At 35.4% G+C, this 18,076-nt stretch overlaps 2 protein-coding genes across 2 annotated transcripts; both read right to left on the bottom strand.

Annotated features, from left to right (window-relative positions):
* Nucleotides 1-251: 251 nt before the first annotated feature.
* On the bottom strand, nucleotides 252-11,649 carry LOC107937475 (agamous-like MADS-box protein MADS9). The gene is made up of 7 exons (XM_041087528.1): nucleotides 11,406-11,649; nucleotides 11,226-11,292; nucleotides 10,706-10,767; nucleotides 10,517-10,616; nucleotides 10,317-10,346; nucleotides 10,074-10,118; nucleotides 252-663 (listed from the first exon to the last, which is right to left on the bottom strand). Exons 1-7 carry the CDS (start codon nucleotides 11,591-11,593, stop codon nucleotides 526-528), a joined length of 630 nt encoding a protein of 209 aa, XP_040943462.1. The 5' UTR covers nucleotides 11,594-11,649; the 3' UTR covers nucleotides 252-525.
* Nucleotides 11,650-15,354: 3,705 nt separating this feature from the next.
* On the bottom strand, nucleotides 15,355-17,794 carry LOC107937457 (amino acid permease 3). Its single transcript, XM_016870343.2, has 6 exons — nucleotides 17,366-17,794; nucleotides 17,050-17,283; nucleotides 16,870-16,963; nucleotides 16,565-16,779; nucleotides 16,361-16,500; nucleotides 15,355-16,300 (listed from the first exon to the last, which is right to left on the bottom strand). Exons 1-6 carry the CDS (start codon nucleotides 17,460-17,462, stop codon nucleotides 15,647-15,649), a joined length of 1,434 nt encoding a protein of 477 aa, XP_016725832.1. The 5' UTR covers nucleotides 17,463-17,794; the 3' UTR covers nucleotides 15,355-15,646.
* Between the last annotated feature and the right edge of the window lie 282 nt (nucleotides 17,795-18,076).

Here is an 18,076-nt window from a genome sequence, read left to right as displayed (position 1 = left end):
ATTACCCATAATCACCTCAACCCATAAATAAGAGGATAATTCGCTTCAGCACATTCAAATCCACGTGCTCTTACATTATTAACAATACCCATACTAAGCTAAGACTCAATGAATCATTCAAGGCAAAGTTTTAATACTTCACCAGATTTTTTAAAACTATCCTGTTAAGAACTTCCTTAACACTCTCAAGGACATTATCCCATTTAAAATCAAAAGAAATTTGTAAGATAAAAATAAAAATATGAACAATATTGAAAATCAAAGTAAAGAATTGATTTGCTAGCACGCAGAAATACCAGTCTATAGTTTCATAAAGACACTGAGAATGGATACAGCAATATAAAACAAGTTCATAGTTGGGACTGCAATACAACTTAGAAATTATTACAAGAGGTAAATATGCATGAGTTTAAGATCATATCACATCCCTGGAATTAAATACTCAGATAAAATGTTATCATATTATCACCAGAATGCAAGCTTGAGAGAATTTCAGGCTTCAGCAAGCCCCAATCCACAGTGTTATTACATTCTCTCTTGTAAGTTTGGCTGCATTGGCTGCACTTGGAAGGTGGAAGACATCTGTGAGTTGTAGTCCCGGGCTCGCTGGTATCCATGATCCATCTGCTCTCTTGCACTTTCATAAGCGACTTGTTGTTGATTCTGCAAAATATTAATTAAAAGAGAGATTATACATGTGCGTTATGGAATCAGACTATATTGATGATGATGATGATGATGATGATGATGATGATGATGATGATGACTAAAACATGAATAACATTATATTGGAATAGGCATGCATGTTTATATTTATATACTATTATCTAGGACTAGCAACATTTACATTATTATTTATTACAATACAGGGATAAAATAGAGAAAATCACTGATCTACCAAAGATCCTTGCTAGCCTTAAGGGCTTTCAACTGGTTAAAGGAGAAAAGTTTTCCCTTTTGTATGCTCCCCATAGGGTTATGTCAACTCAACAAGGTGCTGCCGTATGCATTGTGCTTTTTTAGCTCTTTTGCTACAGCATACTTGGCTGGGTGGAAAGAAAATTAGAAAGATAAAAAAACGAGCTTTCCTATTTCTTTCCACTCACTTTTCTTTCCTACTAAGTAAATTCAAAATTTAGTTATTTTTTTATTTTTCTATTCATTCCTTCCATCCATCTACTTTTTCACCAACCAAGCACACCCTAAAAGCTAAAATGATATAGCATTGAGCAATTGAGCAATCCCAACATATGAGAACCAAGACCACTTTTTTCCGTTATTATTATTCATGGATAAATTATACATGAACTTTGATTGAATATGTAATGTTATCTGTGAATTTTGGTTTTGTGCAATTGTATACATGAAAATTTGATTTTAGTTCAATTTTCATAAATCACTAACACTATTATCAATGAGATACATTTTAAATTTACCTTACTGCATAGATAAACAATTATATTTACTCAAAATAAAAATAAGTGAAAACATCTTTACTTATAAATGTTTACAATTGACTTGAAATAAAAAATAAAAATAAAAATAAAAATATACTATTAACTTTTTTCTTGAGCGAAAATAAAAAACACATTTATGTATATAATTCATCAAATTAAAATTTATATATTACATTGCACATGAATCAAAATTGATGTGTAAATTTGAGATTTAATGCTTCATGAAAATTAGCATAGGTCGACTAGTAAATATAGACCACACTTGCTATAACCAAATTAATTGGGATAAATATTAAATTTGTACATAAACTTTAGTCCAACGTGTAATTTTAGGCATGAACTTTAATTTGGTGCAATTATATATATGAAACTTGAATTGTGATTCATATGTATACATAAAACCTTAATTTTGACTCAGTTGTACACATTTAAAGAAATGAATACATACATTTATTTTTATATTGAATTAATATAACTGTCAGTATATGCAATATATATATCAATCTAAAATGGTGCTAATTCGATAAGTTGCTAGTGATTTGTAAAAACTGAATCAAATTAAAATTTTATGTATGAAATCACACAAAATCAAAGTTTATGTATGACATTACACATTAAATCAAAGTTTATGTATAGTTTTGATATTTATCCCAAATTAATTTGATTAAAGTTGAAACTGGCTGATTGAGCGGGATGGCCTAACATTTCTGCCCTCCTCAATCAGTAACTTATTATACTAGAATGAACTGTTGGACCAATAATCATGATATATTTGATCCAAAACCAGAATAAATCTTAAAAAAATCCACATGCTATTTGAGATATTCCTATATATATTACTTCTTGCCTTTTTTTATAGCTTCTTTAATTACATGCAAAAATTAAAGCCAAAACTTTCAAGTTATGATCACTCTTTCCTTCCCACTCCATTAATACATACTATATGCTTTTTTTGTTGATACAAGACTTTATGATAGAGAATGAGGAGGGTTATCGTGGTGGTATTGAAAGCCATTGAGGGTTTTTTTTTTTTTTTTTTTTTAAGTATTTGGTGAAGTATGCGCAGAATATCAGTAATAATGAGTGCTTGGCCTTCTTTCGGTGTTGAAGAGGAGCTTTTATATAAGGTTTTGAGCCCTCTTTTGTGTCCCTTGAATAAAGACCATACCGTCTAAGCCTAGAAGTTAAGTGGCAGTTGGTCAGATTGAGGGGTGCCTAAGTTGACTTGATATGGCTAGTAGATGGTATTAGGAAATGATGGACGGACAAGAACTGGTCACCTCAAAAGGAACTTAACGTTATGAAGTGGCCTTCTCCGAGGCTACTTATTGGTTAGGTTTCTGTAGCGATGTATGTTGTGCCGAGAAGAAATCATAGCAACATTTGGTTTTTTTATGGTCATTTCCTTAATTTCCACTTGATGTTTTAGTGAGTTTTGTCAGCTTTTGACATGGCATTTGTTGATTGGTGCAGTTAGTGATGTATTTAATGTGTTTTGATTGCTACATGCTTGTTATAACAGTTGATGAGCTTTGTCACTTGGTTTTCCTACCTAGATAACCACAAGTTCTAAAGCTTTTCTTTTTTTCTTCTATTTTTTGTTTTTGCTTTCTTGTTTTATAGTTGTTCCACCGATTGACACAAACCCTCCTTGGAGGATCCTGATGTTTTGATAGAAAGCAGTGTTTGTGAGTGTTGTGCCAGATCGAAGGAGGTGGAGGTTGTCAGTATCAAGTTATCACATTACAAGTATAATTTTATAATAGCTCTCACAAGTTAGTAATGCTTCGGCAGGCACTTTTTCTTTCCCCTTCACTTATTTTAAGCAAGGTTTCATCTATAGTTGAATCTTTGGCTTGTTGTTGTGCTATCAGACTAGGAGATTGCTCTAGGTCAATTGGCGGGGTGTGCTTGGCATCTTTTGATGGCTTTCTTTTTAAAATGTAATAAGTGTGAATCACCTCATGCTAGTAATTTTAAAAATTTATTTACTCTCAAAATTTCCAATGAGAAGAAAAGTTGAGAAATATGTTGCTTTGTGATATGAGGTAATTCACTTTTGGGTTTAGTTTGAGGCAACTTACATATGGACAAGTTAGGAGATGAGTTTCCTTTTCCTACTTCCGACAAGGATTGTTCTTATACTCCTGTTATGGATGCTCAAGAGTTTGTCACAAGTTGCGCGATCTCTTGATCATGGTCATTTTTGGAGGTTATATTTGAACAAAAGAAGTTTGAATGGCGTGATAGCAAATGAACTTATCTCATGATTTAGCCTTAGGAAGGAGTGGCTAATAGTGATCAGGATCCTATAGCTTAAAATGTTGCTTGACAAAGTCATCAATCCTACGCTGCCAAACCATTCATTTTAGATAAGGTCATATAATTTCAAACAAAGTTTGCATGTTGGATGATTTCGCCAAGCATCATTTTTGCCAAAAGATCCTAACCACCCCCCTCCGTAGAGCTAAGTCACAAGTATAAATCAAAATGCTACTTGTGTTGTTCCAATAGGGTCGGAAGCGTGTAAATTATTGTACTAAAAAATCACACAAAGTTCAATTCCCAGGGAAGAGAGGTGGATCACAAGGATCTCTTAAATACCAAGTCTTTCCTTAGACAGAATATCCCTTCTATAGTAATTTAATAGCACAATTAAATACTACTATTATACCCTCAAATATTGAAAGAAAAATAGGACAAGAAAGAACACAAGAGTTTTAACGAGGTTCGGTAAATTATACCTACGTCCTCGGGCACTAACACCAGATGATAACTTTACTATCTTCAAAGTATTACAAACAAATAGAATTCCTTAAGAATTCTCAAATGGGAGAAGAGAGAAAACTAAGAGAGAAAGATTGGTTGGGATGAATTGAAATGAGAAATGAGAAGGCCTATTTATAGTTGAGGTTTAAGGACCAAACAATAAATAGCCCATTATCTCAAGGACCAAAAAAAATTATCCCATGCCACTTTTTCAAAGTCAAATTTAGGGTGCTAAACTTGCACCACTTTGTATTGTTTGCCATTAATGTTGTCTCCCATTAATGTTAACAATCTCCACCTTGAAGATTTGATTAGGATAATCACATCTTCACACACTTCCTTCAACTCCCCAAATTCGATAAAGCTATCTATTGTAGTGCCTACAAATGCACTCTCGGGCGCCATACACCTGAAGGTGCTCAAATTCTCAGGATGTTAATCAAGTTCAAACAATGATTAAACTTGATTGTTGTTACCACCTTGGTCATCATATCTGCGGGATTATCTGCTGTCGGAATCTTCTGAAGTAGAATTTTTCCTTTTTCAAAGACTTCCCGCACAAAGTGATATCTTACGTCGATATGCTTGGTTCTTGAATGATAGACTTGATTTTTCGCTAAATGAATAGCGCTCTGACTGTCACAATATAAACTTATGTGACTTTGAACAACTCCTAAGTCTTTCAACAATCCATTAAGCCAAATAGCCTCCTTAACAGCTTCTGTAACTGCCATATATTCTGCCTCTGTAGTAGACACAGCTACTGTAGACTGTAAGGTAGACTTCCAACTTATTGGGGCTTTCGCAAGAGTAAACAGATACCCCGTAGTTGAACGACGTTTATCTAAATCACCAGCAAAGTCGGAATCAACATATCCAACTACAAACTGACCAAGTGCTTCATCCTGTTCAAAAATTAAACCAACATCTACGGTTTTTCGAAGATACCGTAGAATCCATTTCACAGCTTGCCAATGTCCTTTTCCAGGATCATGCATATACCTGCTCACAACTCCAACAGCTTGTGAAATGTCAGGCCTCGTACACACCATCGCATACATCAAACTCCCAACTGCATTAGCATATGGGACTTTCGCCATATATTCTCTTTCATCTTCAGTCTTCGGAGATAATTGAGCACTAAGTTTCAAATGAGAAGCAAGTGGGGTACTTACATGTTTTGTGTTTTCATTTACACCAAAACATTGTAATACCTTTTTCAGATATTGCTTCTGATTTAAACAGAGCTTGCCTCTCGGTCTATCTCTACTTATCTCCATGCCGAGAATCTTTTTGGCCTCACCTAGATCTTTCATCTCGAACTCTTGATTCAACTGAGCCTTCAGCTTATCTATCTCATTTTGGCTCTTCGAAGCGATTAACATATCATCAACATACAAGAGTAGATAAATGAAAGATCCGTCATGCAGCTTCTGCAAATATACACAATTGTCATATTTGCTTCTTGTGTACTTCTGCCTTCTCATAAAGCTATCAAATCGCTTGTACCACTGCCTCGGGGATTGCTTCAATCCATATAGCGATTTGTTAAGCTTACAAACCCAATTTCTACCACCAGCATCTGTGTATCCTTCTGGCTGAGTCATATAGATCTCCTCTTCTAACTCACCATGCAAGAAAGCCGTCTTAACATCAAGTTGAGCTAGCTCCAAATTCAACTGTGCTACCAAGGCCAACAAAATTCTAATGGAGGAATGCTTCACAACAGGGGAAAATACATCATTGTAGTCAATTCCCTCCTTCTGAGCGTAGCCTTTAGCTACCAATCTTGCCTTGTAGCGAATATCCTTCTTGCTAGGAGATCCATCTTTCTTTGCGAATACCCACTTGCATCCGATTGCCCTTTTACCTTTCGGTAATTGCGCCAACTCCCAAGTATTATTCTTCCGGAGAGACTGCATTTCTTCATCCATGGCGCTTTTCCATTTATCACTTTCTAAGCTTTGCATTGCTTCTTGATAAGTGATAGGAATATCATCAACAACGGGAAGGGCGTAGGCCACTATATCAGTAAATCGAGCAGGTTTACGAATTTCTCTCCGTGGCCTTGCAACTGCAACTGGTTCTGGTGTACTTAGTGGTTCTTGGGTCAGAACCTCTTCAACCTCTAATTCCTCCATTGTGGCTGGAGAATTAGACTTATTAACTGGGCAAATCCCCATCTGCTCAAACTCCACCTGTTTTGGAGTACACTCCACCTGCTGTGGAGTATTGCTCGTCTGAATATCTTTATCTGCTACCTTTTTCAATGTGGTAGATTCATCAAAGGTAACATCTCTGCTACAGATCATTTTCTTTGTGCTTAAGCACCAAAGACGAAATCCCTTCACTCCAGAAGTGATTCCCATAAAGAGAGCTTTCTTTGCCCTCGGATCTAACTTTGACTCCTTCACATGGTAATATGCAGTGGTTCCAAACACATGTAAGGAATCATAATCTGTAGCCGGTTTTCCAGACCATACCTCCATAGGAGTTTTTCTTTCTAATGCAGATGATGGCAAACGATTAACAAGATGGCCAGCGTATGTCACAGCCTCAGCCCAAAATTGCTTGCCCAACCCAGCATTGGACAACATACATCGAACTTTCTCCAGCAATGTTCGATTTATACGCTCTGCCAATCCATTCTGCTGTGGTGTATCCCTAACTGTGAAGTGTCGAACAATACCATACTCTTGGCACACATCGAAGAACGGATCACTTTTATATTCCCCTCCATTGTCCGTCCTAAGCCGCTTGATTTTCTTGCCAGTCTGGTTTTCGATCATAGTTTTCCATTTAAGAAAAACTCCAAGCACTTCATCTTTAGTTTTCATGGTATACACCCAAACTCTTCTGGAAAAGTCATCAACAAAAGTAACAAAGTAGTGTTTTCCTCCCAATGAAGGTGTTTTGGAAGGCCCCCACACATCTGAGTGAATATATTCCAAAATACCTTTTGTATTATGGATAGCAGTGCCGAATTTCACTCTCTTTTGCTTTCCCAGAACACAGTGCTCACAAAATTTTAATTTGCAAGCCTTTACACCTTTCAACAATCCTTGCTTTGCCAGAATTTGCAAGGATTTTTCGCTGGCATGTCCCAACTTCATATGCCACAACTGCATTGAGTCCAAGTCTTTGTTACCGGAAGCTGCAGCGACTGCTCCAATAACTGTACTACCTTGGTAGTAATACAAGTTATTTTTCCTGATGCCCTTCAATATCACAAGTGCGCCAGATGTCACTTTCAAAACCCCATCTCTCATAGTAACAACTGAACCATTGGATTCCAAGGCTCCCAATGAGATGAGATTTTTCTTCAAACTGGGCACGTACCGAACATCAGTCAGAACTCTGGTTGATCCATCTTTATTCTTTAATTGGATTGAACCTATCCCAACAGTTTTACAGGCATTGTCATTGCCCATATAAACAACTCCCCCATTTAGTTCTACTAAATCAGAGAACCACTCCCGGTTAGGGGACATATGATAGGTACAACCCGAATCCAATATCCACTCATCTGAATGGAACGACGATGATGATGCAACCAGTGATAGTTCAGAGTCACTAGTATCATGCTTAGCAACACAAGCATCTACAGCAGCTTTTCCCTTATTCTTCAGCTTTGGACAATTTTTCTTCCAGTGGCCTTTCTCATGACAAAAAGCACATTCATCTTTCCCGAGTCTGGACTTTGACTTTGATCTCCCCTTTTGAGTTTTCTTCCGAGTGTATGAACGACCTCGGACTAGTAAAGCTTCTGTATCTCTGATTGAGTTTTTCTGTTTGTCCTTCTTTCTCTGTTCATAACTGTATAAGGCCGCACAGACTTCGCTCAGAGATATATCACTCCTGCCATGAAGTAGAGTAGTTTCTAGGAACTCAAACTCCTCAGGAAGTGACCCCAACAGCATCAAAGCCAAATCTTCATCTTTGAATGTCTCATCCATATTCAGCAAATCAGTGACTAACTGATTAAATTTGGTGATGTGATCATTCATTGTGGTACTTGGGACGTATGTGAAGCGAAACAGTCTTTTCTTCAAGTGGAGCTTATTTTGACTGTTTTTCTTCAAAAATTTTTCTTCAAGTGCCACCCACAACTTATTTGCAGAAGTCTCCTTTGAAAAAGCATACCTCTGCTCTCGAGAAAGGCATGATCGAATTGTGCCACATGCCAACCGATTGATCGCCTTCCAATCTTTCTCCTGTACATCATCTGGTTTCTCTTCATCAATGGCAATGTCTAGACCCTGCTGAAAAAGGGCATCTAGAACCTCACTTTGCCACATACCAAAATGGCCCGTGCCATCAAAGATCTCCACGGCCAATCTTGCATTTGCAATTGTCGGTCTTGTCCACATGGACGATGTTGAAGCTCCTACACCGACCGTTTTCTCCATAATCTTTCAATATACCTAAGGAAATCTTTTCTGATGTGGAAGATCAGTTCAAACTGCAACCACAGAGCATACTACGATTAACCTTCGGCTCTTGATACCACTTGTTGTTCCAATAGGGTCGGAAGCGTGTAAATTATTGTACTAAAAAATCACACAAAGTTCAATTCCCAGGGAAGAGAGGTGGATCACAAGGATCTCTTAAATACCAAGTCTTTCCTTAGACAGAATATCCCTTCTATAGTAATTTAATAGCACAATTAAATACTACTATTATACCCTCAAATATTGAAAGAAAAATAGGACAAGAAAGAACACAAGAGTTTTAACGAGGTTCGGTAAATTATACCTACGTCCTCGGGCACTAACACCAGATGATAACTTTACTATCTTCAAAGTATTACAAACAAATAGAATTCCTTAAGAATTCTCAAATGGGAGAAGAGAGAAAACTAAGAGAGAAAGATTGGTTGGGATGAATTGAAATGAGAAATGAGAAGGCCTATTTATAGTTGAGGTTTAAGGACCAAACAATAAATAGCCCATTATCTCAAGGACCAAAAAAAATTATCCCATGCCACTTTTTCAAAGTCAAATTTAGGGTGCTAAACTTGCACCACTTTGTATTGTTTGCCATTAATGTTGTCTCCCATTAATGTTAACAACTTGAAATAAGGAAGATCATCTGCTCCCACGTAATTCAAAATTCTTTCATTCAAACAGAACCTCTAATAATGACTTAAAGTCAAACACAATGCTAATTGACCTAGAACAATCTCGTAATCTGATAGCACACACCCTGTTTGATAGCACAGCAGAAACAACAAATCAAACTCTACTTCAAATGAGTAAAGAGGAAGGAAAAATTAGTTCTCATCTGTCGAAGCATCACTCAACTTGTCCTACTTGTAATGAGGTAACTTGGTATCCTCAACGCTAACATGGCTTCAACCTCTACCATTTCGACTTGGCAAACACTCCCAAACACCACTTTATATGGAAGCATTAGTCTCCCAATAAAACGAGATTTATGTACTAATGGAACAATATTGACTTTTAACTTTTTCTCAACAATGGGGGCAGATAAAATATCAAACGTCTCTATGATTTCTTCTCTCCACAACCTACTTCGTTCTAAGAAGACGAGCACTTGTGTTCGTCATTTCCCAATACCAACTCCTCAACACAAAACTATGCCCTATTCTTAGGGCTTAAAAGTACTCTATTCAACGGATCCAAAAAAGCCCCACAGAAGACCCCAAAACCTTAGGGTCTCCTCCGCCAAAAACCAAGCACTCATTATTATCTATACTCTATGGATACTTCGTTAGTGGCTCTCGGTATTATCACAATGTAAATCACCTGTAACTTCATTATCAGACCTTGCATCAATAGTTTTCTTGAAGTAAAGAGTTAAAGATGTTTGTAAGAGAATGAATACCAGAATGAAACTGAGCTGCTTGTAGTCCTCCTCCAGGAATTTGGTCTGAGAGAAGCACACCATAAAGTTAGGAAAATAAAAGCTTCACTTCACATATGTTACTTAAAGAATATATATTTGTGCGTGTCGAATAAGCAAATCAACAGTAATTCTAATATTATATCATCTATTAAGAACCAATAATCAAAAAAAAAAAAGGAAAGAAAAACAGTAAGCTACTTGTAATTAATACTGTATACATACATTTTTCCATGTCTTATCAAGGACATCCATCTGTACGAAAGAAAAAGAAAAGAGAGATTGATAAGCTTTAACTCAAAGATATATATATATATTTTCCTTCAAAAAAAAAAAGAAGATATATATATGTGTGTGTGTATTCAGTGATGTTGAAGGAAAAATAGAGTACTGTTATGTAAGTAATTAAGGCAAAATCCACTATCCTGTTTGCCACGAACATAGGTAAGCCCATTTTCAAGGGCATCCTCTATGGCCATCAGCTCCTTGTAAGGCAAAGAGGTGATATCCTCCCCTTTCAAATGCCTGTAGAAAAATACTTCAACAACTAAGACACAAAATAACATAGATCCCAAAGAAACACACCATCGATGGACAAGTGTAGACATATATACCTCAGTTCAATCTGCATGTTATCGTTCTCTTTCTTGATTCTATCAATTTCATTGCTGAGATTCTGCAGAGTTTTTGTTTTAAGAGAAGAAAAATTATCTCTCACAAATCACAAGAAAAATCATATTTAGATATGAGCTTATAATAAATATGTTGGTTAAATTTGTGGTTTAGACCAAGAAACCCTAGAGCTACCATCATGAACTAGGTAGATCTTACATTGAGATCTGTTACATCCATTATTGTTTTGTGCCTTTAAACTAACTCCCATATAGTTACTTTAATTTTTACAAAGGAAAGGAAGATGGAGAATAACATTTAGTACTAGATCTGTTCATAGATGTTATATATATACATATATATATGCATGGGAGATAAAGGTCTAAATTACTAGATCAATTCATCCCACTTTTATTGAGAAAGAAAATAAATATATATTATCCCACTTGTGGATCCATTTAAGGAATTCATAGTTCATATGGAAGAAAACTCAGAAAAAACAAAGAAAAGAAACAAACTTGCCTCATGTTTAGCATCCCATAACTTCTTCCCGGAAGTCTTCTGATATTGGTCCAAAATATCGACCAAACTTCACCATATTAGGATTTTTATTTTTTTTCAAAAAACAGAAAACCAATCAAGAAGAAAGTACAGAAAAAGGGTGAGAAAAAGCAAGGAGGAAATAAAGGTTGATTATTATACTTAGTAGAAGGGCTGCAATACTCGTGCATCTTGCCAGAACTACCAAAGATAATAAGAGAAACTTTAGCATCACACAGTATAGTAATCTCTTTAGCTTTCTTCATAATCCCATTCCTTCTCTTTGAATAAGTAACCTGCCTGTTACTTGAGTTCTCAATCCTCTTGATCTCAATCTTCCCCCTCCCCATCTTTCTTTTTCTTCTTTTTTTTTTTTTTGGTTGGTGCAGAAAATGAGGTTTGAAGAGAGACAAGTCATAAAGAGTAAAAAGTAACAGGGAAACATTCTATTTCAGGTTTGGAAGACAGGGAACTTTCCAAGTGTGATAGTAGGGACATGTTTGTTTCAGGGTTTTTGACAAGGCCAAGCCATTTGCCTTTAAAAAACAAATACAAATCTGCTATTTTTTTTTTCTTTTGTTGAAAAGAAATAACGATCTTTTGTGAGTTTAGGTTTAACCTTGTTAACCATTGGTCAGTATGAGCCTCCATGAGACTACAGCTAGTCATATAGTAATAGGTTAAGGAAAGCGTTTAGGGTTAGGGTTTTTGAAAATGGAAATTTAGACCAGGCTCGTAGGTAAACAACGAGGAGAAGGGAACAACAAAGAATTTTGTAGGATGGCTATGTTTGACACGCAAAATGATATTTGTTTTGGCTGTTTTAAAATAAATTATTTTAAATTTTATATAATTAATATGAATAATTATTATTAAAGGTAATTACAGTAAATAAAATATTTCGACATGGATTCAAACTTAATTAGAATAATTAAATTAAATTTAAATTAAGTTAGAGATAATATTAAATATTTATATGAACAAACTATACATAGGACTAAAAACTCACACATAAAAATTCACGTGGCGAGACTAGCTTTATTACGAACTCCAGTTATAAATCTCAAAACAAATATGAAAAGTACCAAAAAAATTGAAAAGGGATGAGTTATACTAATATTTTTATCTTTAAAAAATTTAGATAAGTACAAATATAAAAAATATAAAATATAATATATTATAAATTTGAAAAATTGAATCATGCCTTTAACGTTGAATTCCAGCCTATCCATTGTTGAGTATGACCTCCCAAATATATGCTAAATTATAATTGCAAACTCTGTCACTTTCTAATATAATAATTACGATATATAAGTTAAAGTAAAACAATTTTATAAAATTATTTTTATTATAATATCCTTTTTAAAATGAGATATTTTGGATTTGAATCAATTTTTATTCAACTTGAGTAAAACATATTTGAATTATTATTTTCTTATGATTAAGGTTCTTTGGATGAGCGTTTTCCTCAAGTGCGATATATTTAATTTTTTTTTTATTTTACGTTGCAGTATCTAATTTCACTGTCACCGCTGTTTTTACACTAACCGCATGTACATGCACCATCCATCCAATGGGCCCTGAATTTAGATTTTGGTCGGTGTTAATAAAAATCATAAGATTAAGATTATAAAGATCGGTAGAGAGTATGAAATACAACAAATTCTAGGGTCGAGGGCTTAACCCACAATTTACCCGCTAGTGTGAAAAACAAATTAACAAACAGCTCTTTCATATTTTATTTTAAGAATGACTTTGACCGCCAACCACTTAAACTAGGAAAAAGCAAAAACATGCAGTTTGACCACCGCCGGCCAAAATAGATGGTTCAATAACCAACCAAACCCTTTATAACATCAGGTCCAATATGTCCAAACGCCATTGTTTTACACATTATCAACATGGGGGACTCCCACCTTCCTATAAGGAACTCAGTGCTGCCAAACACTCACCAGTCTTTTCGGCATTGGAATTAGCCAGCACCTTAAAGAGACCTCCATTTTTGAGTTACGAAATCTACTCAGAGTTTGTAAGGGTAGTCTCATCTTACCACACATGGTTATTTCGCACCAGGATACGCTCACTAGTGTGGACAAATAACAGAGAAAACTGATGTTTGTAGCTTTGGTCATGAGCGAGAGAAAGTACTTGACACGTCAAATTCATCATATTTGTTGAAACGTGGAAGAAATTTTGGATGAATCAATATATAAGAGAAAAAAGGCCTAAAGGGGTGATGGAAAGGTTTGGTCGGGTTGGGATTCTTTGCGCTCATGGAAAATTGTGGAGGCTCTCAAGATGTTAGAGCGTGATATTGACATTGTGGAAAATTAGTAAGTTGATAAAGCGATCGAGTGGTTGCTTAAATGCAAAGAATCATACGTTGATTTGTGGTAATTCCTTGATTTTCATCCGTTCATGTCGTCAGAAGGCAATCAAATCACTACTAAACTTGATTTCTTATACAAATAATTACTTGATGTGAAAAAACATAAAATAGTAGAATAAGAGATTGGGAATCCCCCCAATTATGGGAGATTCTTCTCTAAAAAACTCACTTTTCAACTCTCTAAACTCCATAATTACCCTGGAGTGGTAATCATGATCATAAAAGAATAAACCTAAAATTAGGCAGAGTGGGAACGACACCCAAAGAGACCAAATTTACTATACTAACAACTCTTCCCGGCCCCACCACTCACGAGGACATCCTAAAGCCTTCCGCTTGTCCTCCCTTCACTTGTCACTACCACCGCATAACTTCCATCTCTCATCACGGATTTACATTTTTATTACCTTTTATGCATATAATAATAATAATATAGAGTTATCTAACTTCAATTTCGTTTGATTCGAATTAAAAAATTCAAGTTATAACTCACTTGTTAAAAGAAAATAGGGAGGCAAATAGAGGATTTGTGGGGTGAAGGATCGAGGGTTATGTCGTACAAATTGAATTCGTATAAAACTATATTTCTTCTATTAATTATTAATGAATTTTTTTTTCTATCTGTGATTTTTTCAATAAAAATTTTTCATGTAAAATCTACATATTCATATTTTTCTTTCTTTTATTAGTTTGCGATTATTCCTATTATTATTATCGACGTATAATATAACACTTTCATTAATTTAGATTGATTTGTAATTTTTTTAGTTTATATATAATATTTGTCATTGTGGAAGAATAAATAATAGTAGACTACAGATTCTTAGTGCTTGAAATGATACATTAATTCTATAATAATTATTTTGATCTACAATTTTTAGCATTCTTATTATTTACCTTGAAATTGAAGCTAATATTGTTCACTAACAAGTTTACTTTACTAATCAGTTTTGGCTAATAATTACTTCAATAAATATAGCTTTTACATGATAAAACATATAAAGGTATTCATTAAATTATGAATAAATTTTTGTTTTTGATAATTTAATTAAAAAATTTATAATTTAGTTACTAAATTATTCAAAAATTATTATTTAAGTTATTTGATTATTAATTTTAAAGGAAAAAAAATTCACCAGCAAGCTTCAAGAGACAATTAAACGATTGGTATAGTGGATTAGTATCCATCAACAAGTAGAAGAGCGTACTTTAGATCTAAGTCAATATGACGGTCATTGTCGGAGATTGAGAAACAAAAGCTATTAGAATTTTGGTTCGTAAATTTTGGTATCTAAAGTTGTTTCATAAAATAAATAAAAAACTAAATTGTAAAAGAAGAGAAAAGAAAACTTTCGATTGGTGCAAGGAATGCAAACAAAGAAAGTCATATAGCATCAATTTTAACAATTCAATGACTTTAATGAAAACTTTTGAATATTTCAGTGACCAAATTGTAACTTTTTTAGTTAAGTGACCAAAACGAAAACATATCCACAGTTTAGTAATTGATGGTGCAGTTTACCCTAAAAAATCCTCTTAACATAGCAGTTTCTCAGGCTTTTTTGTTTTTAATAACACCAAAATTGGTGACATTTTCACCGATTGAACTGTTCAATGTTGTATTGCTCTTTTTAGCTGGTAGTTGCTTTTTCAAGGATCTCCACTAGATAGTCAACAATTTAAGCATCGAATAACACTTTCAAATTGCTAGCTTTAATTGTATGATAAAAGTTCATGCTATTCTATTCTATTCTATGCTCAAAGCTGTTCATTTTGCAATGACTGATGGGGAAAGTTACAAGTTCAAATTGTAGAACATTGACCCCATTTTGTTGAACAATACAGTGAAAAAAAGAAGAGAAGAAACTGCTTAGCAGTAGTGTGGTAAGTAACAACAACAAATCTGGCTTGATGAACATGAAGTAGAACTTTTTTAACCTATAAAGATTATTTTTCCTTGCTTTTTAAACTGTTCAATCATGAGTTGTCTGATATGAGCTCAATTCAACTTGAACTAGTAGGCGGTGGAGAAGGGCTTATATGACTTGAGATCAAGAATAACCCCTGCAATAGAACCAGCAGCAGCTGCTATTGTGATACTAAGGCAAGCAATGCTGAGAATCTGGAGGCAAAGCCATCTTGTGCTCCATTTTGCTATCTTGTTTTGAGAAATGTACATCTCTACTGGGAAGTAAACTGTGAGTGGCCAGAATCCAATAGCCCCAAGTAGTCCAACAATATCATTAAAGAAGGGAAGAAGCATGGAGATCAAAGTTGTTAGCATCACAAAAATTGTCCTCCAAACCAGACGAAAGAGGTTGAGATTGTATGGGCGAAAGCCGGGAATGGGGATCTTGATGTCTTTGGTTATGAATTCACTATCTGGAAACCTTTTAGCTGCTGATTTCTCAATGAAGGCAAAAAGGGGTTGGCAGTAAACTTGGTATGCACCAACAAGGTGAATTACAATGGCAGCATTAGCAATGTCAAGGAGCCAGAATGGGTTATAGAATCCAAAACCGGTTAGAAGGTTCCCGGGGGACAAGTCCCCGAAAGCAGCATAGCCCATGCAACCACACAACATGTAGAAAAGTGTTGTCACTCCAACACTTAACAAAGTTGCCTTGCTCATCGTCTTTGATTCGGATGGTGGAGCCTTAAGTGTGTCCTATACAAGGATCATACTGTTATTGGAGGTAGATAAATTGGACAAAATGAAGTTACATACCTGAATTTCAATGAGTATGAGGGAATAAGAATAGGCAAAAGCCATGTCTCCAAGTGCCTGGAAGCTCCTCCATATTTTTTGTGTTTGAGTAACAGTTCCAACACTTATACCAGTCAGGCTTCCCCTAATTTTTCCATTCTCTGGTAAATTAACCAAACATTAGGTTGCATGCATTGTAAGTGTGTAAACGAAAGCCGTGAATACCTGCTACTTTAGCAATTCCAAGTCCAAGTCCAATTGTTGAGTAAGTGAAGGACATGACAGCAGCAACAATGGAAAGCCACCATAATTGATCAAAGTCAGGAATTTGAGAGAAAATGATTTCAGCAATGCCAAAACCAATCATATAAGGGTTGCTATTCATATGACATGGATTTTTGCCACGGCTTGCATGGAAGCAATTAGACCTTTTTATAGCCCTGTTACAATTCCCGTTAGCCCCCAAACAAACGCAAGTAAAGAAGAAAGCAAACATGTTCTGGCTGGAACCCTTGTGTTAAGGAACTCACATCATGCTAATTGATGATGCAATAGTGTATCCAATGGCAACTCCAAAAAGGTTCAAGTATTGAACCCACCCACATATCTTCACTTCAAACCCACCTGAAAAAACAAAAAGGTTAAGTTGACAAGTTTAGGAAGAATCCTCCCATTTTGTTACTGCAAACGAAAGTTTCATTTTAGTCTACCAAGATTTGCTCTGACAGCTTCCATGTACGTATAGTTTCTCTTGCCATTAACAGGGTCATCACAGCGGTAACAAGCAGCAAGAAGAGTAGAGGTGTAGTAAGTTACAAAAGAGAACAAAAATATAACTGCTGGACCAGCTATCCATCCAAGCTGAGCAGTGGCCCAAGCCAGGGACAGGACGCCAGAACCAATCACAGCCGTAATAATATGAGCACTTGCCGTCCATACAGTTCCTGGCACATGAAAAAAACAGTGACATCACATAAGCAAGTGTTTGGTGCAAAGGGATGTTGCCATAAACTTGGTGGAATTTACCAGTTCGCTTGAGTCTGCCATCGTCATCAAAGCCAATGGGGTGGTCAAAAACCAGGTTGTTGTGAAGGTGATTTTTGACAGCACCCTTCTCTCCCATCTTTGCTAAGTGACACAAAAACCAACAAATGGATAGAGAGCAAGGAAGAGAGTGTTGCAGGAGCTGGTGAGTTAAAGAAGAAAAGAGAATAGGCTGGTGAGGAATGAAGAAGAAGAATGAAGGGAGTGGAGTATATATAACTGCCGTGGGTTGTCCATATGACACACACAACCTTAAACTAAACTTTCCATTATTACAAAGTCTGTAAAATTAATGAAGTAATCTTTTTGTCTTTAAAGGACCACCTCTGGTTCAGAAATTCTGTTGTCCTCCATCCTTACTGAAGGGGAATAAGGTTCCTTTACATAAATTTTCTTTTATCCATGATCCAAGAATTGAATATAAAATGAATATCAATAATAATAGCAATCAACTAATGATAGTCAAATGCTTTTATAATGATTCTAAACCGTAAACAAGGCTCCACCGCCCCTGGAAAAAAACCATATCAGCCTGCCAATGGTGGGTGGACAGTCAGTATCTAATTCCCGTTTTAGTTCCCAATGAATGAGGAGAGAAAGGTCATTAACACAAAAGAAATTAACCATTTACTTAACATCTTTGAAAACATTTTCATTTCCTTTTTTCTGTTTGCCATAATCTTTCCCAATGAA

This window comes from Gossypium hirsutum, chromosome D01, assembly GCF_007990345.1.
Source record: "Gossypium hirsutum isolate 1008001.06 chromosome D01, Gossypium_hirsutum_v2.1, whole genome shotgun sequence".
In the NCBI taxonomy this organism is placed as follows: domain Eukaryota; kingdom Viridiplantae; phylum Streptophyta; class Magnoliopsida; order Malvales; family Malvaceae; genus Gossypium; species Gossypium hirsutum.
The sequence above is the reverse complement of the archived record's forward strand: the minus strand, read 5'-3'. Positions and strand labels throughout refer to the sequence as shown.

Coding starts and splice junctions, on each gene's coding strand:
- LOC107937475 (XM_041087528.1), bottom strand. CDS start 11,593: ATGGGGAGGGGGAAGATTGAGATCAAGAGGATTGAGAACTCAAGTAAC. Junction 10,617..10,705: donor AACATGCAGATTGAACTGAG/GTATATATGTCT, acceptor ATTTTTCTACAG/GCATTTGAAAGGGGAGGATA. Junction 664..10,073: donor AGCAGCTCAGTTTCATTCTG/GTATTCATTCTC, acceptor AATATTTTGCAG/AATCAACAACAAGTCGCTTA.
- LOC107937457 (XM_016870343.2), bottom strand. CDS start 17,462: ATGGGAGAGAAGGGTGCTGTCAAAAATCACCTTCACAACAACCTGGTT. Junction 17,284..17,365: donor TGGCAGACTCAAGCGAACTG/GTAAATTCCACC, acceptor TTCATGTGCCAG/GAACTGTATGGACGGCAAGT. Junction 16,301..16,360: donor TCATACTCATTGAAATTCAG/GTATGTAACTTC, acceptor ATCCTTGTATAG/GACACACTTAAGGCTCCACC.